General features: G+C 40.5%; 1 protein-coding gene across 1 annotated transcript; it reads right to left on the bottom strand.

Annotated features, from left to right (window-relative positions):
* Positions 1-6161: 6161 nt before the first annotated feature.
* On the bottom strand, positions 6162-19766 carry egln2 (egl-9 family hypoxia-inducible factor 2). The gene is made up of 6 exons (XM_040008964.1): positions 19485-19766; positions 17327-18792; positions 9318-9437; positions 8977-9113; positions 8084-8151; positions 6162-7952 (listed from the first exon to the last, which is right to left on the bottom strand). Exons 2-6 carry the CDS (start codon positions 18554-18556, stop codon positions 7900-7902), a joined length of 1608 nt encoding a protein of 535 aa, XP_039864898.1. The 5' UTR covers positions 18557-18792; positions 19485-19766; the 3' UTR covers positions 6162-7899.
* Positions 19767-27996: the final 8230 nt, after the last annotated feature.

Here is a 27996-nt window from a genome sequence, read left to right as displayed (position 1 = left end):
ATTTTCCACCTGCGCCTACATTCCAAGGTCAAATGAGAGGCGGGAAAGAGACTGCAGGGGGGGAAAGCATGTTGTTATATACTTGATAACAGCATTCCTGGTGCCTTTGCTTTGATAATTTAATATGGTCCTGACTTCCTCAATAAAGACAATAGTGTTCAATGATCACTTAAAATGGTATAGTGGTATTATAAAGCGCTTTGGGTGCCTTGAAAAGCGCTATATAAATCCAATCCATTATTATTATTATTATTATAAAATCAACCACATACACAGACACAAATACATAGAAGAAGAAGAAGAAGAAGCACGTCAGGAGAAAAGCTATTTAGAGCAAAGTATTTTTATGTTTGGTGTGCCGGCTCACAAACCGTTTCAGAACTGAACTTCCTTCTTTCTCCTTCTCACAAAAAATGATTCACTGTATAGTAAATCATCACCATAAATGGTACTCGCTCTTCTTATCAAGTGAAGTGCCAGCTTTCGTCGCGCCCCATTTTCCTCTTGCTGTGTCTTGCGAATTCCCTTTTTTAAAATATCAGATTGGAATATTTATAATATATTAATTTGAAACTGAGGGACAAAGGAACATCTTAGCATTAAGATAAAGCAGGCAATACACCATGCACTTAAAATAGCACGATTTGAACAGTTTACATGGCGTGGAAACTGCCACCTTCCTGTTTATGATACCACCAACAGCTTTGTCACAGCCATGTGCTTTTACTGAACATAAGACTACAGAAATGTTAACTGTGTACTCACTATAAGAAGTCCGATCTCTAATCATGTGCCATGTTTTCTTGATACTTATAGTATTTCAAAGGATAAAGAACAAAATACACGATATCTGACAGGAACTGTATTCACTTCAAAGTAAGAGTCATTTTTGTGAGATATGGGGATACGGTTGCTAAGACACAGCTGGACACTAATAAAACATTTGCATGGACGTGCAATGTGACACCGTGAAACCCAGCAAAAGTAAAGAAAAACAATTAAAGGGAAAGTAGTTTCTCAGAGTAGTGGAACATCACATTACAACAACAACAGTAATGGGTCAAATGAAGTGATTTTGAAGCTTGCAAAAGTGAAAGAAAAACACGTGCTTTTGAAAGGGTCAAAGTGCAAAACACTGCTGTCATTACCTTAAACCTGCACTGGAGATCCCAGCTGATAAAAGCAGTGAGAGGGACCACTTTGAGTCAGCAGTAACTTTCAAACAGTTGAGGACGAATAGCTTGGGAGAATCACGTCATCAACCAAAGCACAAAAATAAAGTACAAGAACCCAAAAAATGTGCATATTTAATACCATATGCTGCCCTGCCTGTGCAGATTGTACATCTGTTACTAGACTGAACATGCGAAGTGTTGGTAAACCCGACAGAAAACGCTTAAATTTGTCAAAACTGTCAAATAATGTAGCACATGTGCAATGTTTTTACTATAAAGTGATCAGTTACAAGGTACTACTATGAATTATCCCTCACCCATGGCACAGATCGTTACTATAAATCCACTTTTACACACTTTTACAGTGTCATCACAAAGGCCCAGGTTTGTTTTAATCAGTACTACATATATCTGGGTGTGTTTGATCACAGCCAATACACTCCATCAAACAAAGGTGGCAGAGGAAAGGCGAAATTGTGAGAGAATATTACATCAGGCCAAACTCCACAGTGCGCCATTTACAGGGAGAGGTTGGCATCATGAAAACTTTGAATAGTTAGTGCTGACACCTAGTGGTTACACATTACATTACAACCAAGTAGACGGTTCGTCTGTGAAGGGAAATAAACCACAAGGTGGCACAATGTGACAGCAATAAACGTGTTTGCCACAAAGCTGTTGAAACACATGCTGTCACATTGGAAAATATACGCTTAAAAAGTTACTCTGGTTTATTTTTGTTTTGTTTTAACCCATGAGCAACCCCACCAGCAGATACAAATACTGTGGCAGTGCTGCAAGGAAAGCTGTCTGTGCTAATTTGAAGATTTAGCAAATAAACAACAGAAAATACAAAACTCTGTGAACAAGCAAAATAGTTCCATTAGTTCATAGATCTTAGTTCATAGGTGTTGCTCCCCCCCCCAGAAGTAATTGGGTGCATATAGATGACATAGATATCTAAGCTCAATCACTGCATGAGGAGGTGCTTATCTGGCTTCAGGACTTGATACGCTGCAAGATTTTAACAGAGTTTTTCCAAAGTCACTTCAGAAATGTTTCCAATGGTATGCTTTGTAACCTGAGATTCTAGACACGACAAGAAAGGTTTTGACTCAGGACTGCTATAAATCTTTACATTACTTGCTCTATAATGGCTCTCTGTGAGTCATTAAGTGACTGAATGTCCATCTGGTCAGTTTACCATAAAAGCAACTTTTATTTGGCAGCATCCCCACCTTGGGAATGTTCAGTGCTGCAGAAACTTTTTCATATACTTATATGTGCGTCATTGGTTAGTTTTCCCTCTGACATACGTTATCAAATGCAAAATCTTAAGTCCCAGTCACACAGAGCTGAAGACTGATGCACAAACCCCTTGAAATCCTTGAAATCTCTGCAACCTCTACTCTCTAAATGTGCAATGAGTAAGAATATTAAAAACAACCAATCATCTACATCCAACAATAAGGTGCTGGCAAGGACAGTGTGGACATGTGGTTATATAGTATAAAGCACATTTTGTTGCAATTAATCAGATAATTAGGGGTAGGGTTTAAATCTTTCCTTATCCAGTATCACACACATTCAGAAGGGACACTGTACAACAGTGAATTTAAAAATTAAAAACGACAAAAGTACAAATCATAGTTTAGGTGAGCCTCCAGGACTGTGCAGGAGGAAAGAGGAAATTGTAACAGTGCTTCCAAACAGAAACAAGAGCCATAAAAGTGCATTGTCTGAGCAAGTGTTTGGTTACATTTTACTATTCATTTTTGACATTTGTTCAAGATAATTTGGAAGAAACTAGGATCATAATGGCAGAGATTGTGAGATTGTACTACATTCATAAAATATTTTTATGTAAAAACATTGATAAGCACCGTGGAGGGTTTCTCTGCCAACAGCAGGAGGTAGTTATGCCGGCAGTCTATTCAGATCACGTGGTTACACTGTCGTGAGGGCGATAACCGAAACGGTCGAGATGACCTGTGTAAAATGTTGCTATTGTTTCCTTGCCTTCATTGTGTTTCTACATTAAACAAATTGAGTTATCCGTGATCCTATCAGGTATCATGTCAATAGTGAAGCCCTAAAATCTGTCATGTGTTTTACACGTGACTATGATGAGCTAATGGAGCTGAAATGTCATCAAATAAAATCCAACTCTTTTAATCATACACCACAATACGTGCAACAGAATCTGACAACTTGCTGCCGTTTGGTCTGTTTGACACAGCTTAGATTCTAAGGGTATTAAATTCAAAATGATATTCTCACATGTTTGGGCTTTTTACATGAAAACTCACTTAAACATCAAAGGATATCAAAATCTAAAGGGATTAGTATTCCCTAATGTTCCGGCAACAGTGTGTTCCAGCTCTGTGAAGGGTACTCGGGGTGTTAACAGAAGCTATTGCATTGAACAACGATAATGAATCTCATAACAATGAGAAAATAAAAAAGGTTAAGGTAGTTATCAGTCATCACTGTACTTGAAAGTACAGGCTGACAAAGGTTCTGTCTGATTTAAAAAACAGATTGGATTCAAGATGAGCTTGAACATTCATATGAATATTTTTAACAAAATATTTAAGGAAATGTCACTTCTTTGGTTTTTACACGTAAGTTTTTACAAAAATTTACTTAATCCTTGTAAAAAAAACACTTATTTATCTCGTAATGTATAAATGACTGTGACCCTGAATGCACAATTTCACTAGTGTGAATGTAGAGATAGTCGGTATAAGATGTAAAGATTATTATGCACAATAGCTCAAGAACATTTATAGCTGTATCATTGTTTTTTTCCCCTGTAATCAACTTTGAGCATCATTATCAATAGTTTCATTAGAAACGACGCAGAAATTTGACAGCTTTGAATCCTGAGTAACAAAAACAAGCTTTTGTTAGGGTTAGGGTTAGGCTTGGATTTTCTTACATCTGTTTTCTGAGAAACTTTAAAAAGTGGATGGGGTAAGTTTTCATGGGTCATATCCCCATGTGGGGTAGATATCTGGTCTGAACATATTATGGCACATGAAAGTTCTAATTTATAACAACATTGTGATACCAACCTCATCGCTGCTCCCTTATTTCCCAAAGGGTTCACCGCAGCAAATGGATCCACACATTTCATACAGCACAGTTCCTCATCCAACCCTTCCATTTATCCAGGCTTGGACTGGAAATAGGAGTACCTTAGCTTGTGACCCCCTGAGGTTAAATTTGTTTCCTCCCAGCCTTAAACTGGGGATTTTGGTGAATGTCTTAGCCACTACATCATAGAGACACTTCTTTGTTCTCAAATTTCAAGGATTTGAAAAAAAAAATTATTGATGTTGAACTCCTTCAGTAAAGTTGAGATCAGGCTCTGAGGAGGTCAGTCCATGGCTGATAGTGTTTTTCTATCATGGTACGTTTTTACTATATTGGCAGCACAGTATTTGGCATTAAAATGCCAATCAATGTCATCAGTTGTGATAAGATCCCTAACACCATGGGCTAAAAATGCACCATGTTTTCTACTGACCTCCTCCATATATATACATATATTGACAAGGATTTGAACCAGAATCTTCAAATTTGGATTCATCTCTCCATTAGACCTGTTGCCACTGATTTTCTGTGTAATTTGGCAGATCTTAGGTTTTTTTTATTCTGATTCCCTCAATTAGCAGTACAAGGATTACCTGATGTGCCAGATGCATCTCTATGTCCTGTGTCAGATACTGCACACCATACCGAGATATCTCTAGGTTTTGGCAAAAAGTTGTTTGGAATTATACAAGGAATTACTCCTTTTCTGTTAACTTAAACTGTTTTATCATTAGATTCAACTGAGGAATTGGGAACAAATGTGTTTTGTGACAGACTTTTAGAAAAACATGTCCTAAGGTTTGAAGAAAAAAAACCTGAAAGATCCTCGGAAATACTGGAGAGCTGTATTGGTCAAGTCCAAACTATAAATAAGGTAACAAGTGAGCGCACAGTGCTGCACGTAACTTTGGGGTTGTCTTGGACAATTCCCTGTCTTCAAACTGTTATGCCAGGAAGATAATTCATCTGTCACTTTTTCATCCAAGGAACACTGATAAGTTAATGTGTGTTATTTCCAAGGCAGAGTTGGATCAAATTGTTCATGCTTTTATCTTTTCTTACTCAAATTATTTAAACTCCCAATTTAACCGTCTCAACAAATCATCTTTATACTGCCAACTGCCCAAAATGCAGCTGCACATCTTTTAACCGATTCAAGGGGAAGGCCTCATATCTCCCAAATTCTAAAATCTATTCACTGGCTTCCTGTCAGTTTCATATTAACTATTAAAGCTTTGAATTGTAACACACCCCAGTACATCGCACAGCTTTTATCGACCCACTCTTCCAACTGGTCCCTTAGGCCTTTGTTTGCTACTGCTGGTCCCATATAGTCACTTAAAACACATGGAGGTTGGGGTTTTGGGGTGGAGGCTCCCAAACCTTTTGACTAATTGTTCCCTTAATTTTGCTTCAGAATGTTTTAAAAACAAATAAACAAAAAAACTCTAGCTAAAGACACTTTGGGTAATCATATCTCTGGCCTTGTACCATTTGAGCATCAGTTTAGCCGTTTTTCTTCTATTTAAGGTTCTTTTGGTGTCAGGCACTTTGTAAAAGACGCTTTATAATAAACTTTAATTAGAGACGCTTGTTGGATCAGGCGTACCCTTAACAACTTGCCTATGAACATTTAAATCTGCAACACTGAGCCTGCTAGTTAGGATTTTTTATTATGAATCATAAGGACCGACACGTTATCGGTTTCCTGATGCTCTCTGTGTAAAGACAGATACTCACTTTGGTGAACTGGCCTTGGAACATTGTGTGCAACATTGAAAAAAGAGCTTGACATTTTATTTTAATATAAGCACACATTTATACGATATTTGGAGAACAAGTCACTTGTTATAGTCACAATGCTTTACAAAGTTCACATGAGATTACTGCATTGGAAAACATGTTTATTTAAAAATGTACTGGAAGTTGCTCTCTCATCTAAGATGAAGAGAAAGCAAGTTAAACTACAATTCAGGTTAGAATTTTTTTTCTCCCCCGCCCAGTAGATCAATTACAATTTTTGTGTACAAAACAGAAACATTTTAATTAAATACTTTTTTTTTTTTTTTAAAAAGACAGCTTCCATTCTTTCTCATCGTTTTAGTTTCTATTGCATTTGAATGAATCATATTATACACAGCATAAAGTCATTAATCTACATTTGTAATCATGTTTTTCCCCTCTATCATTCACACATGGCAATTTTAAACAATAAAGTGCTTTTTTTTTTAAATTAAAAAAAAAAAAACCAACCTTCTCTTCAATCAATCTAAGATACACAGAGAATACCTGCAGCCCTCTTCAAGACAGTGGAATCTGACGGACACGTGCACATTTACACACAAATACTCAATCCCACACACGAGTAGGCAATATTTTCACCTGGCTGTTTGTTCATTTATACAGTGTATGTTTACTCTGTGCTTTGTATATGAAAAGGTCTCGAGCACACAGACTGACTGAGATTAATCGTTCTGTTAATTACTGCTAAGTTTAACTTAGTCATCCGATTCTTTTTGCTATCCATCTTTTGTTTTTGTGTGCCTCTTTTTTTTAAGGGGGTGGGTAGATTTGTTCAACAGCATCCACACTGACGGTAACTTGTTGTTTCCATTTTGTTAAGAACAATTAAGAATCAAGCTGGATCTGCACACACACACACACACACACACACGCACACACCACAGTCTGTTTCTTCAAACCCTGTATTGTCCACTGTCAGTGAACATCTTGCCTCTTGTCTCATATGTGAGCTGTGAATTTCAGTCATTTACAGAGGACTCTCCATCAAGTATGTAGAACAGCTTTACTTCTTGAAAATCTGTTACACACACATTGTATCTACTAAAGATTAAAAAAAAAAAAAAAAAAAAAAAGGTTCATGCTGGATTTGTGTTTTTACTGCACTAACATTTTGAGAGGCTGTTGCAAAAGAGCCCACACGTTATGAACCCTACATAGTGTGCTATACAGTGTCAAACTACGGCGTAGAGCTGTCCTCATGCGAGACTTAGTCCTTCAGCCAGGACCGAATGAGTGCCACGGCACGACTGTCCACTGCATCGTGGCTGACAGCCACTCTTTGCGTTGTCATGGCCCATTTCTTTTGTCTTGCCCACATCATGAGACAAGGGCACTGTCTTACAGTTGAGAGGGAGCAAAGAATCTCATGGCATTGATTTCTACTGTGCTTCCATTGATTTACCACTTTTGCTCTTTGTGTTTCGCTTGGGAAAAAAATACACGAGAGCAGAGTAAAAACGTTGATATCTCAATACACCGCTGATAACTGAACAGGCAAAAACTGCAATAATGTTTTTCAGCTTGCTGTGTTCATAGGCGATTCAGTGAGAAGCTCGAGTAATTTTCCTTCTTCTTCTGCCACGACGTGCAAATACGACCTTTGCCATACAATCCTGCTCGCTGTGCTCTACGTTTCAGCAGCCCGGTCATAGGGCAGCAAAAATATTACATCACGGACTGTGATGTGACTCTGACAGCTGACACTTGAAGAGCTGCGGTGATGAATAGCTTAACGGGATCTCTCTTAATGATCACAACGTCCATTAACAGTTAAGGAAGGCACGTAATGCTCTGAGAGTGCTCTCCAGTCACTAGATGAGATTTATGTCCTGCTGTTTTGAGTGACAGGCACTTGAACACCTTTCTGTCCTGTTGCTATGGATGCAAGAACAGAAAAGGCATATTAATCGTCATGCAGCAACAAATTACACCAAATGAAACAAGAAGTAACGCTGCTCACAACCAAGAAGAGTAAAAACAGGCATTTAACTAAAAAGAAAACTCACCCAATCGGTATTTCTCTTTAGCCTCTGCTCTCTCTTTGGCATCAAAGTACCAGACTGTGATGGCATAGCTGCAAGAGACAAAAAGGCTGAAATAAGAATAAAAGCTCATCTTTTTATGGACAAAGAACTATGGCTCAAAAAGGGGGGAAAAAAAGAAGAAGAAAAAGAGACATTGTCTGTGAATTTTATAAATTGATAAAGCAGGAACACAATGGTCGTAACAGTCACAATGTCACAAAAGAAACAAATAAAAACTAAAGTCAACCAGGCCGCAGACGTCACAGGCAGCATAGGGTTAATTCCTGCTGTTTCTCATCTCTCCTGTGGGGCTGCATTGTTTATTCCTGTCTCTCATGTCTTTGCCTTTCCAGCACGAGTCCTGCAATCGAACCTTCCTCCCCACTCCCTCCCACCGACCTCCTCAGGAAACACATATTTCCTGCCTCCGGCCCCACCTTGCCCCCCAGCAGTCAAGACGCAGAGGAGAGGAGATGGGAGAGTAAAAGGCTACGTGCCACGTGACCTTGTAAACATGCAAACGCTTACGTCGGTCTGTAAAGTGGGTCCGAATTATCTCGTGTGAGCATCAAGGAAACTTCAACCCATGTGAAACCCAGTTTTCTATACACACGTAATCAACTGTAGAAAGACACCAACAATGACCACGCTGAAGTAAAATGAGAATAGAGAGAGGGGAGCGAAGGGAAAATATAAATTAATCTTTTTTTAACCTGCTGGAATAGTTTTGATAAAAACATATATTGGTTTCTGCACAAAAAGCCTAAACTGTATGTTAATTATGATGTACTTATAGAACTGAGCAACAGAAGACAGTTAGCTGCCAATAACCCATTGCATGATTTTACATGAATTAATGTGCACGTGTTACTAACCGAGTTGAGTAGGCTGGCCTAACTTCATGTGGGTTCCTGCGGTCAGACCAGAAGATGAGCAGCCGGTCGAAGAGAGGTTCAACTTTGGCTACCACATTTTTGCCTTCAGGATAGATCTGCAGCAACCCACCTTGTTTCTACAAACAAGACAAATGCATAACAGAAACAGAAAAACTTATTTCCAAAGTACATAATGTGAATCCCTGAGGGTTTACCCGGGTTACCAAATACAAAATTATAATAATAATAATGCAATAACATTAGATGCACATATGAACTAATGATGATTAACTTGTTTTTCTCATTTCAACTGAGTGAAACAAATAGTGGAAAAAATGTACCTTGGCATCCCAGTTCTTGTTAAGATAGTAGATACAGGTGATGCACCGTCCATCACCGTTAGGGTTGTCAATGTGGCGCACGTACCCTGCCCCGTTACCTGGGTAACAGGCAACCATGGCCTAAAAACAGAAGAAATGGGATCATTAGTTATAACTTGATACACCATTATAATAAAAAACACAGAGTTAACTTTTGATTTTTATTCTTCAGCCATATTTGCGACGTAGAGGCAGGACTGTTTGAAAGGTCGGCCACTAGCAGAAGAAGATACGAGTGATGCAGTGCAGGAATGATGCAGCTACCCTCCTCCTCATCTCCTGCTCTAATCATCTCTTACATTTGGCTTTTCGAACCCTCTGCAGTAAACCACACCACCATATCTATCTATCTATCTATCTACACACACACACACACACACGAAAACTATTTAAATATTTAATATTTTCCATAGTGTTATTAAGTGGGCAGCGCAGTAAAGCAAAGAAATATGTCAGAGTTCAGCAAAGAAACGATCTGCAAACAATGGTTTCACGCTGGTATTTCCCCTGCTTGACGTCTGAGAGTTGGAGGCTGTGAAGCAGGAGAGCACTGCTTTCTCTGGGGAGACAGAGGGAACTGAGACCTGCGTGAAAAGTCCTTCGTTCAATGCGCATTCCAGACGAGGGCCACTATAGGGCCACGTGGCTGTAGGCTAAAAAAAATAGAGCTGTGCCAAAATATGATACATACAAGGCTGTGTGACATATTCTTCAGATTAACTGGGGCATATTTGTGCTTCAGTAACTTTCCAAACTGTCTCCTCTGGCTTTAAGTCTCCTCAATATATGAAAAATCTATAGCTGATTCACTTACTCACTGACATCAGCTTTTGCTAGCGGAGATTGTGGCTGATGCATTTGGCAGCGTGTAAAGTAACGATTTCATTATTATCTCTCCAGGTTGACAACAGAAGAAGATACTGTCATTGTCTTGACTTATACTGTTCTGCATGGGAAGCAAAGCTTACAATACGAGTCAGCGCATCACTTCAGCTCAGCTGAGCAATACTATTATTCATTGCTAACAGCTTCTGCAATGCCGCAGTATCGATTTAACTCAGCTGATGCTATCGTTTAAGTTCTTGTACTACAGTGTGTAACTTGTACCCTTAGGAAATGAAAGCCTGCTCACATAGATTTCTAAGACAAACACACCTGCCCTAGTGTTGTTTGTGAAACTCAAAAGTGACTGTAACACTTTGTGGAGGAGAGCTTTGATGCATGCTTTCCTGCTCCTCTTGCTGGGCTTCATGGAAAAGTGAGCTTGATTGTGTGACTCTGCTTGGCAACAATTGTCTGCTCTCATTACTGACCAGTGCTCAGAGTTAGCGCTCATTAACCTCTAGACCTCTTCTTCTCGACTCAGACTGCCAAACGGTGTCCGTGTCAAAATGAGCAGACTAATTGTACAAAATGAAAAACGGATATTTGGGTGTGTTGCTTATGATCATCAGAAGTGTCGCTTTACTTAGAATTTATTTCAACAAAGTCCCTACAATAATACAGAAAAAGCTCCCAACAATCAAATGACCCCTATGAGCAAGTACTCGATGACAGTGGGAAGAGAAAAAAACAACAACAACAACAACAACAACAACAACAACACCCTTTTACAAATTTCCAGGAGAACCAGGCACTCTCTTGGGTTATTTTGACTTTGATCTCAAGGTCACCAGGATTAGAACTCGTCTTGAGATTTCTATTAGATGTACCAATGGCATTGTTTTCAAAACCATACGTCGCCTTGTTCGTGAGTTATTGCATTCACAAGATATTTTTATTTTACTTTTTTAAGAAAACCTGACCTCTGACCTTGAGATCGAGATCAGTGAGATTCAAACCTGTCCGAGATTTTTAGTAGATAGACCTAAAGTATCTATTTGAAAATCTTAGGTGACTTCCTTTTTTAGTTATTGCATTTACAAGCTTTTCAGAAAAATATGACCTCTGACTCTTTGGGGTTGAGGTCACTGATATTCAAACTTATCCATGACGTGCAGTAGACATACTTATGGCATCATTTCAAGCTCCTATGACGCCTCTAATTCTCTGAATTCTATCGCAGTCATAAACTAAGTTGTCCAAGCCACCCATCCAGTGAAGTGACAATAGCCCGTCAGCCTTTTACGGCTGAGGAGTAAAAAAAAAAAAAGTTTGCCTTATAATTGGTCATTTTCGGCTTTTTTTGAACAACTGATCGTTTGTTTTGATGTGCTAACCCTTAGGACCTCTACTTGTTGACTTGGCAACATCTTCATGCCAAACAGTGACAAGAAGAAGAAAATACCAGACAGGAGTCTACTTTTAGCACCCTGCTGTCACTGTCAAGTTCACATATTACCTTCTGCTGCTGACCTTGTACCACAGTGATAACAGCTGATCGGTCTTGTGGGGGTACGTGCCCTTTTGTGCAGACAAGAAGCTGCTCTGTTGTGCAAAGGATAAATATGCACTCTGTCATTAAACAGACAGCAAACTGTATAAAGGTATACTTTGGTTTTGACTTAATTCAAAAAGGAAACTATTCAGGTTTAGAATACTTATGAGTATAATTTTTATAAGTAGTTTTATTTTAATGGCAGCTATCTTTGAAGCAGAGTGGATTCTGGTAGGCAGTTTGTGATCATCTGAATCGCAGCTATTGAGAACGGGAAAATGGCATACCAGACATTTTGATACTCAATGACAAATTTGATTTTTTTTAACAATGAGTGTAAATATTTTGGGTGTGCATGTATTCGAGGAAGTATGGTTTCCCCCATAAATGCCCACAAACTGTCTTAACAGCTGTAATTAACCACAATTAACATGCGATATGCCACATCAGGCACCTCAGGCCTAGCCCTGAAGCATAAACACATTAAACACACACTGATACACTGTGGCTATCAAAGCGTACACAAGAAGGGTATATAAATTAGAAGATGAGTTATTGGTTTATTTTATTTTATTATTTTTTTTACTTTAAACCCACCTGAGGTGAAAAAAAAAAGTTTTCTAACACAACGATAGTATTCAAATAAGTTTCATATACATCCACATTGCATCAGTCTACACCTGTCAGTTGCATAGACACCCACAGACACACAATACTCGGTCAGCTAAACAGCACAAATTGATCCTATCTGTCATTTCTGGCCCTCCTCACCTCCTCATCTCTGCCCTCAGTAAGTTCAAGTCTTAACTGGCACCAACCACATGCCTGCCCGGGACCAGCATTACTGCTCTAATGGCAGCTCTGGGTAGATACCCAGGTGACGGGCAGGCAGGCAGAACAAGCTGTTCTGGAGGAGAACAAAAATAAACTCCAATGCCACATGCATATTCAGATAAAGAGAATTATGGTGGAGGTGGGGGTGGGGCTGAGTGAGGGGATGGCTGAACAAATACAGGCATTGCCGTTTGCCAAGGTGATCGAGTAAAAGAGAGGGAAGGCATTTTTATGCGTGTGACGCACAGCAGCGAAAATGTTGCAAGTTGACTGTGATGACTCCAAACGCTAAGGAGAATTTCAGAAACAAAAAGTTTTCAGTCTGGGTTTTGGTGGTAGTTATGTTTCTATAAACATTTCAGGATTCGTTAACCTTCAAGTAAACTGTTTTAAAATCCTCTTTGAGTCATATTACTCATCTGCTGCAACAGATATAGACTGCACAGATCGGTTACTCCTTACGATTGCAAACATTACTATTTTAAAGTCCCTTGCGGATCCCACAAGCCTTGTGCATGTCTCCCAAACTCTATGCTATGAAAACATAAGAGAAGTGTGTTAGCAGGCCAAAAGAAGTCCTCAAGCTCCACCACATTTTGCCGTGTGGCAGCCCTGAGCCCTTTCGGATGAATGGAAAGCGTGAATCAAAGTCAACAAGTCCTTGATGGTGAATGTTTGGAGCTGCTCAAGGACTCTTCGGTAAAACAAATGTTTTTCAATTCTACAGTTGAGACCTGCTGAGTCACTAACTGTCAAGCAGCACAGTATTTTTGCTCCATTTTCAAAACTGATTACTCAGAAGCAGCCGGGAGATCAGGAGATTTCATATAAGGCAGAAAAAGAGATTATTAATTTCTTCCAAATTGAGAATGAGATAAGAGCCCGGGTGAATAAAACGGAATAAGGCTGAACTGCTCTGCCACTCCCAGCTCATATCTCTGCCGTCCTTCCAGTTTGATGTCACGGCCCGCTGCTTAGCCAGATTCACATCTAGTTTGCTGCTCATATAAGCTGAAGGATGGTTTTAGAGTGTGTGAGAAATGGCGTGACCTGGACTAGGTGAGTTCAAACAATAACTCTATAATTGTTCCCTAGCAGCATATCGTAACCAGCAATACTGTGATCCAAATGAGCGTCACTCTCCCATTCAAGAATAGCCAATATCTGCTAACATGCCCAGGCTCTGAATTCACTGTAACTCTGTGAGTGTTTTGAAAGAGGCGGTAGACCCCTCTTTCCCTCGCCTAATTAAAAAAAACAAAACAAATTTGTCATAAAGGTTACAAAATGTGAGCCTCTAAAGCTGAATCACATCAACACAGCACTATTGCATTTGGAGACATTGCCGCATGACAAGATATAAATGGTTAGAAACACAATCAAATTCAAATATAATAAACAGCCTCTAGTGTTAACAGTATATTACTGGGGGTTGTGTGAACATAACACAAAGGAAACAAAAAAAAAAAAAAAAAAAAAAAAAAAAAAAAAGGTGAGATCATAGGCTGTGCCCTTATGAGTCAGTCACACTATAGCCACAGTTGCACTCATTATGTATGAGTCATCCCTGAATATTAGCCTAAGCAACACAGTCAAACGACTATTTCTGTAGGTGTTAGCATTTGCATGTACACGATACACTATTTCTTTTTTTTTTTAATAAAAAATTAGCAGCTCCACTTGCAGTGTCCACATATTATGCACCAAGCCTGTGTCCTTTAGAGTAGTGGACCTTGCATAACATCACATTAAGATGCATTCAAAATGATAGGCGAGCGTCCTTATAAACACCAACTTGTCATCAAAGGGAAACCAAATGTTAACTGTTAAACCTAAAATCTGGTTCTATTTACCATAGATTATCTGAAAGGAAATTAAATTGATTTAAAAACTAAAAATCCAACCATTCATCCATCCATGCTAGGAACTAGCCTGCGTGACTAGCCTGCGTGTTAGTATATGACTTCTGGCTCCTGCCTGCACGGTGGCACTGCTGAGCTCTAGGAGGGGCATCTAAGGACACTTTACTGCAGAAGACAGACAGTCCTAATATGCCAAGCTTCTGCTGCATCGCCCTTTCTCGCTTACTCATCACTGTCTTCCCTTTACCCCCTGATCCACTGCACGTTCACATCTCCTCTAACCCATCCCTTATCTTTGAGACTTTCCCAGTATCACCTTGGGTCATGTAAACTACATTACTATTCCTTTTGTTAACACTATAATCCTTGCCCTCCCCCCCCTACGTTCTCACAGGCAGCGAAACCGGCCTTCTGCTGACTAACAGTAGACAGGCTTGGGGGGAAAAAAGTGCTACTTACTGCTGGTGCGGCATTATTTTGGGCATTGCCAGGCCCTCTTTTTCCTCTCCTCATCTCTTTCATACACAATGCGCAGCTCTACTCTGTATGGGCCTGTTACCAAGGTAACGGCAGGGAAATATTTTGCCCAAGTAGCAAATAAGGGGCTTGATAAGACGGGAAAGGAGAAAGGGAGTAAAGGACATGGGAAATGAAAATGTGGAGAAAAGGAAAAGACGAGAAGAAGAGCAGAACACCAAGAAGAAGGAAAAAATACAAGTCCACTCTGGACAATGAGACGAGAGGACGTACCCCACAGTACCCACACGGTGCCCCTTCCATGTATCTGTACTGCCTCTTTTCCTTTCCTTATCACTTCCTCTTTCTTTCATGCTCACTCCACAATTGCACCTATTGCAATGCTGTCTCTCGCACTAATCCACACAAACACCCCGTCAGGACATTTTGTACTATGCGGCACAGACCTTTTCCTTTTATTTTTATGCACCAAGAGCGCACAATGTGATTTTGGCCTGGGAACAACTGCCGTTTAGGTCTCGAACATTTTCACCAAGGGGTCACTCGGTTTGTTATCCCATCTAAGAGAGAATAAATGACCAAGTAGGTAAAAGTTAACACAATACATTGTGAAGGATGTATTATCCTTCACAATAAAACAGTGGGATCTAATGATCAACCAAGATGGACTCACTGTCCTCCTAATTTCATGGCACTGCAGAAACTGGAATCAGCACATTTTACATTTACAGCGTTAAAGTTCTGCATTGAAGATTTGCATACTGTTTCCAGGGTTAAGTGCTTGCTCTTTTTTTGTTGTTGTTGTTGTTTTCAAGATCGAAGTAACACCTTCGATGCATTATTGACTTCAAAGATAAATCCACTTATGTCATGAAAGTAAGCTGCAGCTTAAAGTGTCAAAAGATAAAGAGTGTTTTCTAATGTGAGACAGGCTACACGGCAGAATGCCATTCAACAGCAATGCACAAGACCTTACCGTTTATTGTTTTTGCACTCTGAAGTGCAGGGATGGGGGTAATTGTGGAAAACTGGGCATGTGTTACCCTTACACAGCTCTGCTCAGGCATTATGTTAAAGTGGCTTCACTTTACTGAAGCAGCGCTGTCGGCCCAAGTCTAAGTGAGCAAAGGCGGCTGCAGTGAGATAAGCACAACAGACCTCGTTTAAACACCGTCTCAAACTGACGTAAATGGTAAGACGTGCATTTAGGGCAGGGTGCTATGTGCAGTTGAGCAGAGTTAGCAAGGTTGTGGAGGAAGCACTATGGAAATAGAGGTGAAAAAAAGAATATCCAGCCATCCATGTTTTATTATGTCAAACAACAAAACAGTTGTTTGACATGGTTTCAAGCAACTTTTTACATCTGTGTGTTGTATTTTGCATAGACATAAAGATAAATGCTGGCTAATTTGCTACACCGCTGCAAAGACTTGTGTGGTTGCCAGCTTGCAGGCAACAGCTTTCCAATGCGGAGCACTAATGTGTCTATTTTTTCAGACCACATCACATTTGGTCAACATCAAGAGCCATCCTGGACGTCTTTTCCACATAAAACAGGTTGCGCATTTCAACAGGAGTAAAAAAAAAAAAAAACAAATGGAAAAAAACCCAGCCTAGACTGGCGTGTAAAACACAGACAGGGGGGAGAGCATACAGTGCCCCTAACAGATATACAAAGAGATAAACACATGGAAAAAGACTAACAAAGTTCAATTCTTTTTTTTTCTTTGCTCTTCTACAATGTTTTTCCCAAACTATTGGGGAAGTATTTTGTAATTTTGGGGCTCATTCCTAAGGGCCGCACTCTGATAATTGTGCACTGTGTCTGAAAAATATCAATGGAAAAACTGGGTCACGTAGTGATGCTAAAGTAAAATAAGGGGAAAAAATATGCTGCTCACGTGGCATGAGATATAAGATAAGGGAAATGAAAACAAACACTCCTCTGCCATGCCAGTGCCATGTTTGTGTGGGTCAAAGTGATGATAGAAAATTCTGGCAGAGATAAAGCGATGGCAGAGGAGATACAGCCCCCGAGTTTGTTTTCTTCTTCTTTAGGGTGCCAGAGGTATGAAGGCAGGGACTAGGACGGGGAGATAAACTTCAGCAGGCCTAAACCTAGTGCGAGTAGGACTGCAGCCCCTCCCTCTCGCCCCTCCCTGTGCCACAAACACAGGACTCATCTTGACATCCTATCAGCAGGAGCCCTGCGCACTCTCCCCATGTGGTGCGATGGTATGTGTTTGCCTACCCACATGTCGGCATCACAGAAGGTAAAGCAGGGCAGACAAGACAGCCTAGCACAACTTGAATGAGGTCAGACTGACGCTCTACTCTGGCATCCTTTATTGTCCTCAGTTTTCTCTGGCACGTTTCTTTTAAAACCTCTCACCCGCACCCCCCTCCCCCACTCCTCTCACCTTAGTGCGTCCGTTGATGACACAGTTCCCAAGCTGTCCATTGGCAGAGCTGTACATGACGGCCTCATCTATGTGAGCCATCAGCACTCCAATGTTCTCGCACCCGGGCTCTTTCCCCTCCACCCAGGCGATCTGGTCGCCCCTGATGTTAAGGGAGGGAATGTTCTTCTGGCTCACCAGCTGCCCACCGCGAAACTTCCCATTCTGATTTAGAGTCTCCACCTCTTCCAGGACTCTGTCGCCCAGCTGGGAGCCCAGGAAGTTGTCCTTTACACAAATCCCATAATACCTCATGCAAGGGACGATGTACTGCTTGGCTATGCGTTCTGCTGACCAGCCAGTCCCTGCAGGAAGTGGTGGGTTACGGGCAGCATGTACCCCAGGTGCAGCTGAAAGGCCTGAAGAAGCCACCTTACTGTGCCCACTGTGCTGATTATTATGAGGGGCAGCGTGGGTTAAGGAAGCCAACTGGTTGGAATGGGAACTGTTGCCACAGTTGACAGCAACTGAGAGAGGGGCGACTGCTCGAGCCACTCTGCTGGTTTCTGTGGATTTGCTTGCAACGCCTCCATCTACCAACCTTCTCCGCTTCCAGTCCGAGTCCCCTGAAGCGAATACTGGGTCCATAGAACCTCCTGGTCCAGGTGACCCCACGCTCTGGCTGTTAACAGTCTCTGGCCCAATCTCCCGATTCTCCCCACATCTCTTTTTCTGCTGTTGTGCCTGTCTGGTTTTTAAGTCACCATTGAGTCTCCGCATTACTGACGGGTGCTTCTCATGAGCAGTCCAGTCCCCGTTCTCCATCAGGCAGGCTCTGCTGGTGAGGGGGTACCCGGGGCCCTCCGTTTGCCCCTCCACCCCCGTTACTTGGGCAGGGTAACCATTTGGCGTCTGAGCCAAAACGCCTGAGTGGTTGCCCTCTACAGTTGCAGAAGGCGACACCACCCCGCCGTTGTAGAGCGGCACGCCGGTTTTGCATTGCTTCGTTGGGGTGGTGATTCCCGGGGAGTCAGTCTGAGAGGCTAGATCCGCGAGCAACTCCTCCGCGGTTGGACTGCCGACCGGCGCCGCACATAAGCCATTAAGCCCCATGTCCGTCCGGTGCGTGTGGTGAATCTCTGTCGGTCCGCTGACAAACTGCCTGCTGTTCGCTCCTCTGTCCTGCGAGTGTGAAACTGCGACGGATCCGCGGGCTGGGTTTACAAGGTCCGTCTGTTCCAAACTCTCCATTTCATCTCGTCATCTGCTGGATGCGCACGTACTTCACGTCCTCGACTCATTTTCTAGCTGAGCCGCTGCTGCTCTCTCTGGGGGAGAAGATCCCTGGCGCAACCGATGGAAGTTTCATGACTAAGTCCTCCTCTGCTGCCTTTGATTCCTCCCATTTCTCCGGTTTAAATACTCTGAAGCAGCGTGTTTGTTTGTCTCCGTGTCTTATATACATTCCGGGAGTGTGTTGGGCATTTCTGTGAAGAGCAAAACGATACACTTTAGACCTATTAATAGCACAGTGCAGACCACCTGTCACAGCGAGCTGAGGTAAATAATTCCTAATATTTATGTGGTGCAACAAACTCCTAGTTTGGGCTATATGCGGTATTTCTATAGGCCTACTCGTAGTATTTTTAAGTGGGAGCAAGAAAACAGTGCAGCCTATACATTTATAAAAATATAATCCTAAGCATATGCTATCAGTGTAAAGAAAATGAAAAAATGTGCAGGCTAATATTTACTGCAGCTTTATACCCAATTTTAGTCATTACAAAGAAGGAAGGTCAAAACAAGTCACTTTTACACACAGTTGGGCTATACCACCTTGACAATGGACACGAAAATAATAAAAATATAATATAGGATAAAATGAGCACTATAAAAGGAGCTTTCAATATAAGCTTCGACATCGTGAAGTGTATTAAATTTTGACGAAACCCCAATTAAATTATTTATATTTCGTCTTTGTCTGCCATTCATTACCAACTTAGCAGCACCACTATTGTTAAGTGCCCCTTGAAAAAAAAGAGTGAAAGACTAAACCGGTTTATTGAACGCCATTAAAAAAGAAAAACGTCCCACAGAGTATTAAATAAGTTAAATATGCAGGTTATGGGGTCTAAAAGCGTTGAAATTTCTCGCCGGGAAAGCACAATCCACTGCTTACCTACGGCAGCCTACAGCAATGCAAATCCTCGGCGAGCGTACGTGACAGGCTGAGAGTACGCATGTTATTTCCGGGATTGTCTAGCTCGTGCGTCCGTCCCATCCAATTTTCTTGTCGGTTATAAATAATATCCAGGTGGCGAGGGCAGCCAACGGCGGCCTGACACATTAAACCGGGCGGAGGGGCGAAAAGAGGAGCCCGGAGATCCGCCAGGCGCCCTCAAAACACCCAAAAAAAGCGCTCCCCGTTGTGTCGGTGAGCGCCCCCAGTTTGTGTCTGCCTCCCCCCACCCCTACTCTCTTTCGCCTCCTCCCACAGCTCTCTCTCTCTGTGTGTCTCGCTCCAACTGCCGTTTACATGCATGCAGCCGGCCATGTGACTACTTGCTACTATAGCCGACCTACAGCAGCAATAACATAAACCGCCCGTGAGAGGAAAGAAAAATACTATAGAAAATAATGCGTTTATGTTATTCAAAGATTTTAATATTTATTTAAACAATACCAGAATGTAGAAAAGTTGACTCGAAAGTATAAAAACGTAGGATAAATATCAGACGTATTGTCTTTACACTGTACTGGTCGCGGGCAAATATTCACAAAATAACGCTGGAATATTTAATCTGCAAAACTGAATATCCGTCTATCAATACGTGATTTTTCTGGTTTACATAATTATTAAAATGATAACCTGCATGCGTTTGAAGCAGAAGAATCAAAATGCATGCAATTTGTAAATCAAGTACCTAGATAGATACTATGCATATTACACAGATGCTGGCTTTATAGTTTTCTGCAAATTCCCACGTCTTATATACTGATATAAAACATCATAAAAACATCAATATAAGCTCAGCTGATGCCGCAGCAGCTCAGCAGCAGGGGTGTCAACACAAGGCCAAGGCCGGCACACATTTGAACCGAGTCCTCTGGACAGCTTTGGGAAAGTTTCAAAACTAATTCTACAGATAAAGACCTCCTCCATGGCTATTCATAGTACACTAACACACTTAATAGTTAAACATTAATATAACATTTTATAATTATCATTATTGTTTTACAGTTGGTAACATAAATAAATGAATAAATAAATAAATAACAACTGGAAGTCTGGGCAATAACATAAATAACATTTATTTCTTACAATCTAAGCCCAGATCATTGAAGAGACTGAAGGGTTATGCTGCCAGATTTCATTTATTTATTACAGCAGCATTATCATGTACAAAAACAGAGACTGCATGTTGAAACTGCACTTCTTTTGCTTATGTTTAGATATCATACTGCTAAACGTGTGGTTAAACGTCTTTACACTGAGAGAAAGAGAAGTTTCACTGGTTCAGCCCTCCTAAGATAGAAGTCAAATGATGTGACATCCCTGCTATAGAGTTTATAATAATTTGGAAATTTAAGATGTTAAGGGAAAGAAAAAAAAACAACTATCCAAACCTACCTGGCTCTGTGTAAAAACATAACTACCTTCTTGTTAAATCATTGATTAACTGTGATTAGGCCCATTAATGAGAATCTGATTTCAATTTTAATAGCCTCATCAAGCCCGATTCCCACCAGACATGGTGAATCAAGAAATCACTTAAATAGAAGCTGTCTGACAAAGCTGAGTAGCCTAAAAGATGTCAAAAAATGACACATCATGCCACAATCGAAACAAAAACCTGTGAAACCTAGTCATTGACATCTCTCATTCTGGAAAAGGTTACAGAGTCTTTTCTAAGGCTTCAGTGAACCACAGCACAGCACATTATTTTCAAAAAGTTGGAATAGTGGTGAACTTTCCTGGGAGTGGCCAGCCTACCATACAGAAGGTCACAGAATAACCCAAAACAACATGTAAAGGCCTCACTTCTCTCGGTAAAGATCAATGTTCACGAGTCAAAAATAAGAAAGAGGCTGAGCAAAAACAGCATCTGTGGAAGAGTTCTAAGGAGAAAACCACTGCAGACCAAAATGAACACAAAAGGCTCATCTTGCATTTGCCAATGCCTTCTCGATCCCCAAGGGCTTTGGGGAAAATCTTCTGTGGGCTGATGAGACAAAGATAGAACTTTTTGGAAGGTTTGAGTCTTGTCTTGTCTGGCATAAAATGAACACAATATTTCACGAACATCATACCATTCCACAGTCAAACACACTCAAAACCAGTTGTTAGCGAGAGGCAGGTTTGGATAGAGGTTTTCCCTTAAATAATGAAGTTATTATTCAAAAAACAAATTTTGTATTTACTCAGGTTATTTTGGTCTATCATTAACATGGTTTGATGATGTGAAACATGTAAGTGGGACAAATATGCCAAAAAACGAAGAAATCAGGGACGGTGCAAAAACTTTTTCACATCACTGTAAGTCTGCATACGTTTAGGCACACATCTGTACACATGACACAGAGGCTGATGTGCAAAAGTCAGAAGTGCAAAGTCTGAACAAAGTGTTCTCAATCTGTAGTCATCATGGGTTTGGTTAGACACTTTGGTGGGGGGTGGGGGTGGGGGGTTGCCTGAATTTAATCTAATTTGCATTTAATTTGACTTTTTATAGTTCATTTAATCGCAGAGCAAAAGGAAATTAGGTAATGTTCTGTTATGAGGTCAGGTCAAGGGTAAGGGCACTGGATTAACACCTCACCCTGAGGGATTAGGGGCAGGGCATATTGACACAGCATTGGCATGCCGCATGCATCCTGTGTTTCAAGTGCAGCCCTATATAATCGTATGGACTTGGAGAGCAGCCATGTGAAATGCTCGTGATAATATCAGCAGCTATGCATTTTATGTAAATGCACATACAAAGACGTGTAATGGCTTTTTAATGGACCCATACTGAGTCTTAAGATGCCATAACAGACTATTAATAGCACATTTACAGCTGCTGGAACGTATGCATCTAAAATGATGCAACTTTATGCAGTAGAGTAGTTGCAGTTTTTACAGGAGTATTTACAGGATTTGCAGTCCTGTGAAAAACACCCCTATGTCTTCAATATGAAATAAGATTGTAAGTAGCAGCCAGATGCTGCTAATCAAATGCAGTCAATGTATTGATCATCAGCAAGTGTTAGCACCTCTATAAAAGCAGACATTTTGACAGTTTACTAGTCTGGAAGATTCTGGTGCCTGTTTGCAGAATGTCAGAATATTTTCAGGAGTGAACATCCCAGCAAATTCCCTCTAAGGTCAGATCCTGCGATGCTCAAAACAAACAAAAAACAACTGCAGAGCTACATCACAGTCTCTACAAGCCTCGGTGATGATTTGGGCTTGCTTTGCAGCCACTGGACCTGGGCACCTTACAATCACTCGACAATGAACTCCTATGTAATTACAACATATTCTAGTGTCAGATGCGAGGCTATTTGTCTGAAAGCTGAAGCTTGGCCAAGATTGGGTCATGCAATAGGACAATGAACCCAAGCACAGTAGCAAATCTACAACAGAAGGGCTGAAAAAAGAATCAAGGTGCTTCAAGGGCACAGAGAAAGTCCAGACCTCAACATGATTGAAATTCTGTGGCGGGATCTTAAAAGAGTTGTGCATAAATGAAAGGCAACAAATCACAATGAGCTGAAACACTGAAGTTTGTAAAGAAGAGTAAGAAGAAAATGTTCCCACAATGATGTGAGAGACTGATAAAGTCATACAGAAAGTGATTTTACCAAGTTAATGCTGCTAAAGGTGGCTCTGCAAGAAAGTGAATAATGATTCGTGGGTTTTATTGCCATTCCATGCATTCATGGGGTGAAATGAAATTTGTAGCCAACAAGAATAAGAATGCAAACAGAGCAAAATGTGCAAAAGCAAGGAATGAGAGACAGAGTTAATTAAGTATAAATAAGAGTAATGCGTTGTTCTTAGTTGTCCAAGGATTGTGCAGAGCCCTATAAAAATGTTCTTTTTCACATGAGCGTATACCTGTGTTTATGCAAAACAGTGTCCATTGTATACGTGTGTGTGTGTGTGTGTGTGTGTGTGTGTGTGTGTTTACTATAAACAAAGTCAATTACTGTGAGTTTTAGCATCTTAGCTTTAAGTTTGTGGGAAATACAACCAGTTCCTTTCTTATCAAAAGCTGGATAAGCTTAGATTAAATTAACTGCTCTCTGTGTTTACTGAAGACTTGGTTTCACTCCAAGGTTCTTAGGCAGGCAGATGAGATTTAAGCAAACCACAAAACCCACCTAAAACCTGTTTCAGTGCTTTGATTGTGTCCACATTAATCACACAAAATTTCTAAAACAGCAAAAAAACGCTTGATTAGTGGGATCTGAAGATGATGGACGGGTGGATTTTGTTACCTGTAGACAGAGTCAGTCTTGTTGTCGCCTCCTGTGTAAAGTCTTTTAAGATAAAATTCAGACGGAGATAATCTCGTCAGTGTGCAAACATGACATCAATATTGGGCTTCTTGTCTACTTCTTTGAAAGAAAAACAAAATAAAAAAAATAGATTTATTTAAGCACTCTTCATGGGGAAGAGCACACACGCTGCGACGGATGATGAAGGACTGATGAAGTTAAACAGGTTAAGGTTACAACGCGACCCGTGACGCTTTTGATCAACTGCGTCTGGGCACATATTTACCGAGTCGTTGAACTCGGCTGAGCAAAGAACACTTCGCAGTCAGAGATCAAAACTGAATTCCAGATTTTGTTGTTACTGCATAAGTGTAGGCGAAAAGAGCATCCTTTGTCGAAGACTCAGGTCATAACCAGCTTATATAACAGCAGGGAAATTTGCTCTATTCATAGCTGAAAACATGCAGCACAACACAATACATGTACATCATATGATTATGTAAAATCAAACAGGCAGAATAAATAAAAAACACCTGATGTACGATATTTCGAGTAATGGAATACCTTTAAAGTCTGAAATATTCCATGACATTAATCTAACTGGCTGTTAAAAGCTCACAGGCTAATGTAAAACTATAAAAAGATGCCTCACTATATTTAATAAGAACCAATATTTTTAGGCTCAACATGAAAACCATTTAGGAAATGTTCCAGTTGTTGTCTGTCGATCATGTTTTTGTTCACACAGTTGTCACAAAGTAAGGGTGAAAGGTCGTCGTATTGACCAGCCCATCAATATGTTTTGCTGTTGCTCATCATGGAGTTGTGGGACATTTTTATCAGTGTTGGAAAAACAAGATATCATTGGAAGCGTGTGACTTTCCGTGAGGTTAACTCTAATCTTATAGACATGTGCTTAATGGGACTTAACAATTCAGCATCCGTCTTAATTAGGTGATTTTCAAATCTTACAGCCTACATGGTAAGCAGAGTTGACACCAAAATAACACGGGCCCTCCAAGATTTGCTGCTGGCAAGCAACCAGAGCAGTCAGCTTACAGCTTTAATAGCAGTGATAGATGCAGGATGATTCATTGTCTGGCTTTGACTATAAAGGGTAAAGGGTAAGCAAGTTCCTGCTTTGCTCCTAGAGTCTGAACAGTTAGCCCAGACTTTGCAGGACATACAGAGGATGGTGATATAACAAGTGCATAAATGGTTAACCTCGCATGCAGGCTCCATAAATCAGTGCAAAAGTTATTGTCAGCGAAAACAACTCGCCTCAAAAATAAAATCTGGACTCCCAGGAGATCAAAAGCAAAGCAGCTCCAAAATGGAAGGAAAAAACAAGAATGGAAACAAACACATTCACACACCTGCACCGTTAAATAACCCCGACAGCTTCCCATCCTGTATCCTGTAGCAGTGGCACAGAGAATTTTATAACTTGTATTGCAGTGCTTGCATAACGAAGTGAGGTAGAAGTGAATGATCGGGCTGAAAACAGCACATTAGTACATTCAGAAAACACGTTTGATTTATTTTTCTGCACCGGTCACACGTGCGCTGACTTGTTAAGCTCCAGTCTGTGTCAGTAAATGTCAGTAAATCATTTGTCTGACCAGCTGACACTTACATCTAACGCTGGTTTGTCCTGCCGATTGAAAAACAGAGCAATAGCTGCCAAGGTCAGTGCTCCCAGTGCAGCTGGCTGGAATCCCCCAGACTATGTAACGCAGACTAGTGCAGCTCCGCACGTATACACATCTCCCCCTTTCCTGTTCCTCCGTCCATCTATCTGTCCCTTTATTTCCTTTTTGCTATCATCTTTGCTACAGGGAGAAAGCAAGGAGAAAAGCAAAGAGTTAGCGCACAGCTGAGACCTGCACCATCTAAGCTTTTTGTCTTGGTTTTGATGTTCTTTCCATGCTTGAAAAGCAAAAAATCTGATGCAACTTTTCACCAATTCTGCTCTAAATGCAAACTTAAACTACACCAGATTTTTTAGTCTGTAACAATATTATGTTTTTTCTTTACTTTTTTTATGTTGCTATGTGTGTCAAAACTAAACTAGATAAAAATGGACGTCACTTATTGCTTTGTGACCTACATTTAAAACCTCGAGTTAGGCATCATGGCTTTTATTTTGGAACAACAACAGACAGTTGTTGGATCAATGGGTGAAGTTATTTAGCAAGTTGCATTCATAGATTTGTATATATGCATCACACAAACACAGAAATTTGCTAAAATTAACATAAGTATAAATTATACTTTTTTTTCTATCACTATAATTTCAGTCACCTGGAAAAACTGAACACAGACCTCTTGGATGTTCTGACAGTAGAAAATATAATAATATGACCAAGGAAGCCACATGCTCTCAAAGGCACGAACACAACAAACACAATCAGGCCTTGGCAGATAGCCACACAGCTTTGTTTTGGGTTTATTATTTAGTGCAGTAGCTTTGCTGCATGGTCAGTCCTACACACAGTTAAACTCTTTAAGTGTTTGTTTCACTTGTCCAGACCAGCAAAACTGAAAAAGGAGAGCCAAATGCTGCTGGACGCGTGACAGCGCAAATGATGAAGGTCATGCTAGTCCAGTGAAATGTACACTAACTCTAAAAATAGCCAGCAGGACTTGAGTGTCAGACAATTTCTGTTATATTTGTTCAGAGAGAGTAGGGAATATTGTAGAAGACTACACAAAGGTGGAAATTTAGTAAATGGATGCTAGAAGACAAAGTGATGAGCTGGTCTGAAATGGGAAGCTAATGAAAGACAAATATTTCCAAACACACAAAAAAGAATATGTCATAATAAAACAAACAAACAAACAAACAAAACAATAAACTGAGAACAAAAAGGGTTTTAACCCAAAAAGAAAAGAATATATGATTAAAATATGAATATGGCTTTTAAAATAAAAAATTGGGAAATGAGAGCAAGGGGCGAGGGTAGAAGAGGACAGAGAGTGAAAGAGGCTGGTGAAGATGTAAATCGGGAGAACTGGAGGACCAACTGTACTGCTAGCTGTACTGCTAGCTTTGCTTCAAATAACTTGTACAACATACTGTCAGTTTTAGTTATGACTTCCATCTCTACAGCATCAAACTTAATCACAAATATACAGCTAATCCATTAAAAATGACATCCGTTATATAGTATTGACACAATACCCGAATGACAGAAATGCAGAATATTGTTAAAGTCCAGCTTGTTTGTAACCTGCTCTTTAAAATGCTGTTTCATTTTGTCCTGGCTGATTTGGCAGAACAACACAACACAACATGCACATCCACATCTGCATTAAATCACTGAAGCAGTATCGTCCACTGCAGGTGCAGTTGTACACTTGATTCTGTGGAGTTGTGCTCAAAATAATATGGCAGCACTAGATTTTTTTTGAAAAAAGACACTGTTCATTAGTAGAAATTCCTGAATGGGCTTAAAACCATCATCTGTGAACACGATGTGTCAGTGCATCCTCAAATACATGATGCAACTATGATGCAAAGAAAAAAAGATGTTCTCAGTGCACAGTTAAAAAGCCAGAATCTGTGATGATGATGATGGATGATGGTATGGGGATGAACTGGGGCATGTGGCTGCACATCTGTGAAGGCACCACTGGAACTGTATAATATACAATAAGCTGATAGAGATATGCATATATGCAGCCATCTAGATGATGTCAGTTTCAGCAAAACAATTCGAGACCATGATCAACAGCATGGCTCCTTAAGATTAGCGGTGTCTGTGCTAAACTGGCCTGTCTGCAGTCCACACCTGCCAAAAATGAAAAACATATTGAGATATTGTGATGAAGTCATGTATATAGAAAGAATGCATTATTTTCAGTATTATAACAAGAACAGCCAGACCCTCAGCTGTTATACAAAGTGAGGCAACGAATTGGTAAATGCGTCTCTATCTTCAGGGTTTTTATTAAAGCATCACAGGCAACAATTCAACTCTTTCATTCATTTTAAATGCTAATCATTAAATTCTGGCACCCCTCAAAAAAAAGACAGGAACTGGAGCTGAAGTGGTTTTCACTGGAGTGAAGAAGACAAAGTTAGAGAGGCAATGCTGAGATAGCTGATGGCTGACCTGTGCAGATCAGGGATAGTGGATATATTGGACAAAGGATGCTGAAGATGGAAGAGAAAACAGGGTTGAACAGTGGGAGGAAAAAGT

This window comes from Simochromis diagramma, unplaced genomic scaffold, assembly GCF_900408965.1.
Source record: "Simochromis diagramma unplaced genomic scaffold, fSimDia1.1 OVJJ01000344.1, whole genome shotgun sequence".
In the NCBI taxonomy this organism is placed as follows: Eukaryota; Metazoa; Chordata; class Actinopteri; order Cichliformes; family Cichlidae; genus Simochromis; species Simochromis diagramma.
The sequence above is the reverse complement of the archived record's forward strand: the minus strand, read 5'-3'. Positions and strand labels throughout refer to the sequence as shown.

Coding starts and splice junctions, on each gene's coding strand:
- egln2 (XM_040008964.1), bottom strand. CDS start 18,556: ATGGAGAGTTTGGAACAGACGGACCTTGTAAACCCAGCCCGCGGATCC. Junction 9,438..17,326: donor TCATCAACGGACGCACTAAG/GTGAGAGGAGTG, acceptor TTCTGTTTTTAG/GCCATGGTTGCCTGTTACCC. Junction 7,953..8,083: donor TAAAGAGAAATACCGATTGG/GTGAGTTTTCTT, acceptor TTGCATCCATAG/CAACAGGACAGAAAGGTGTT.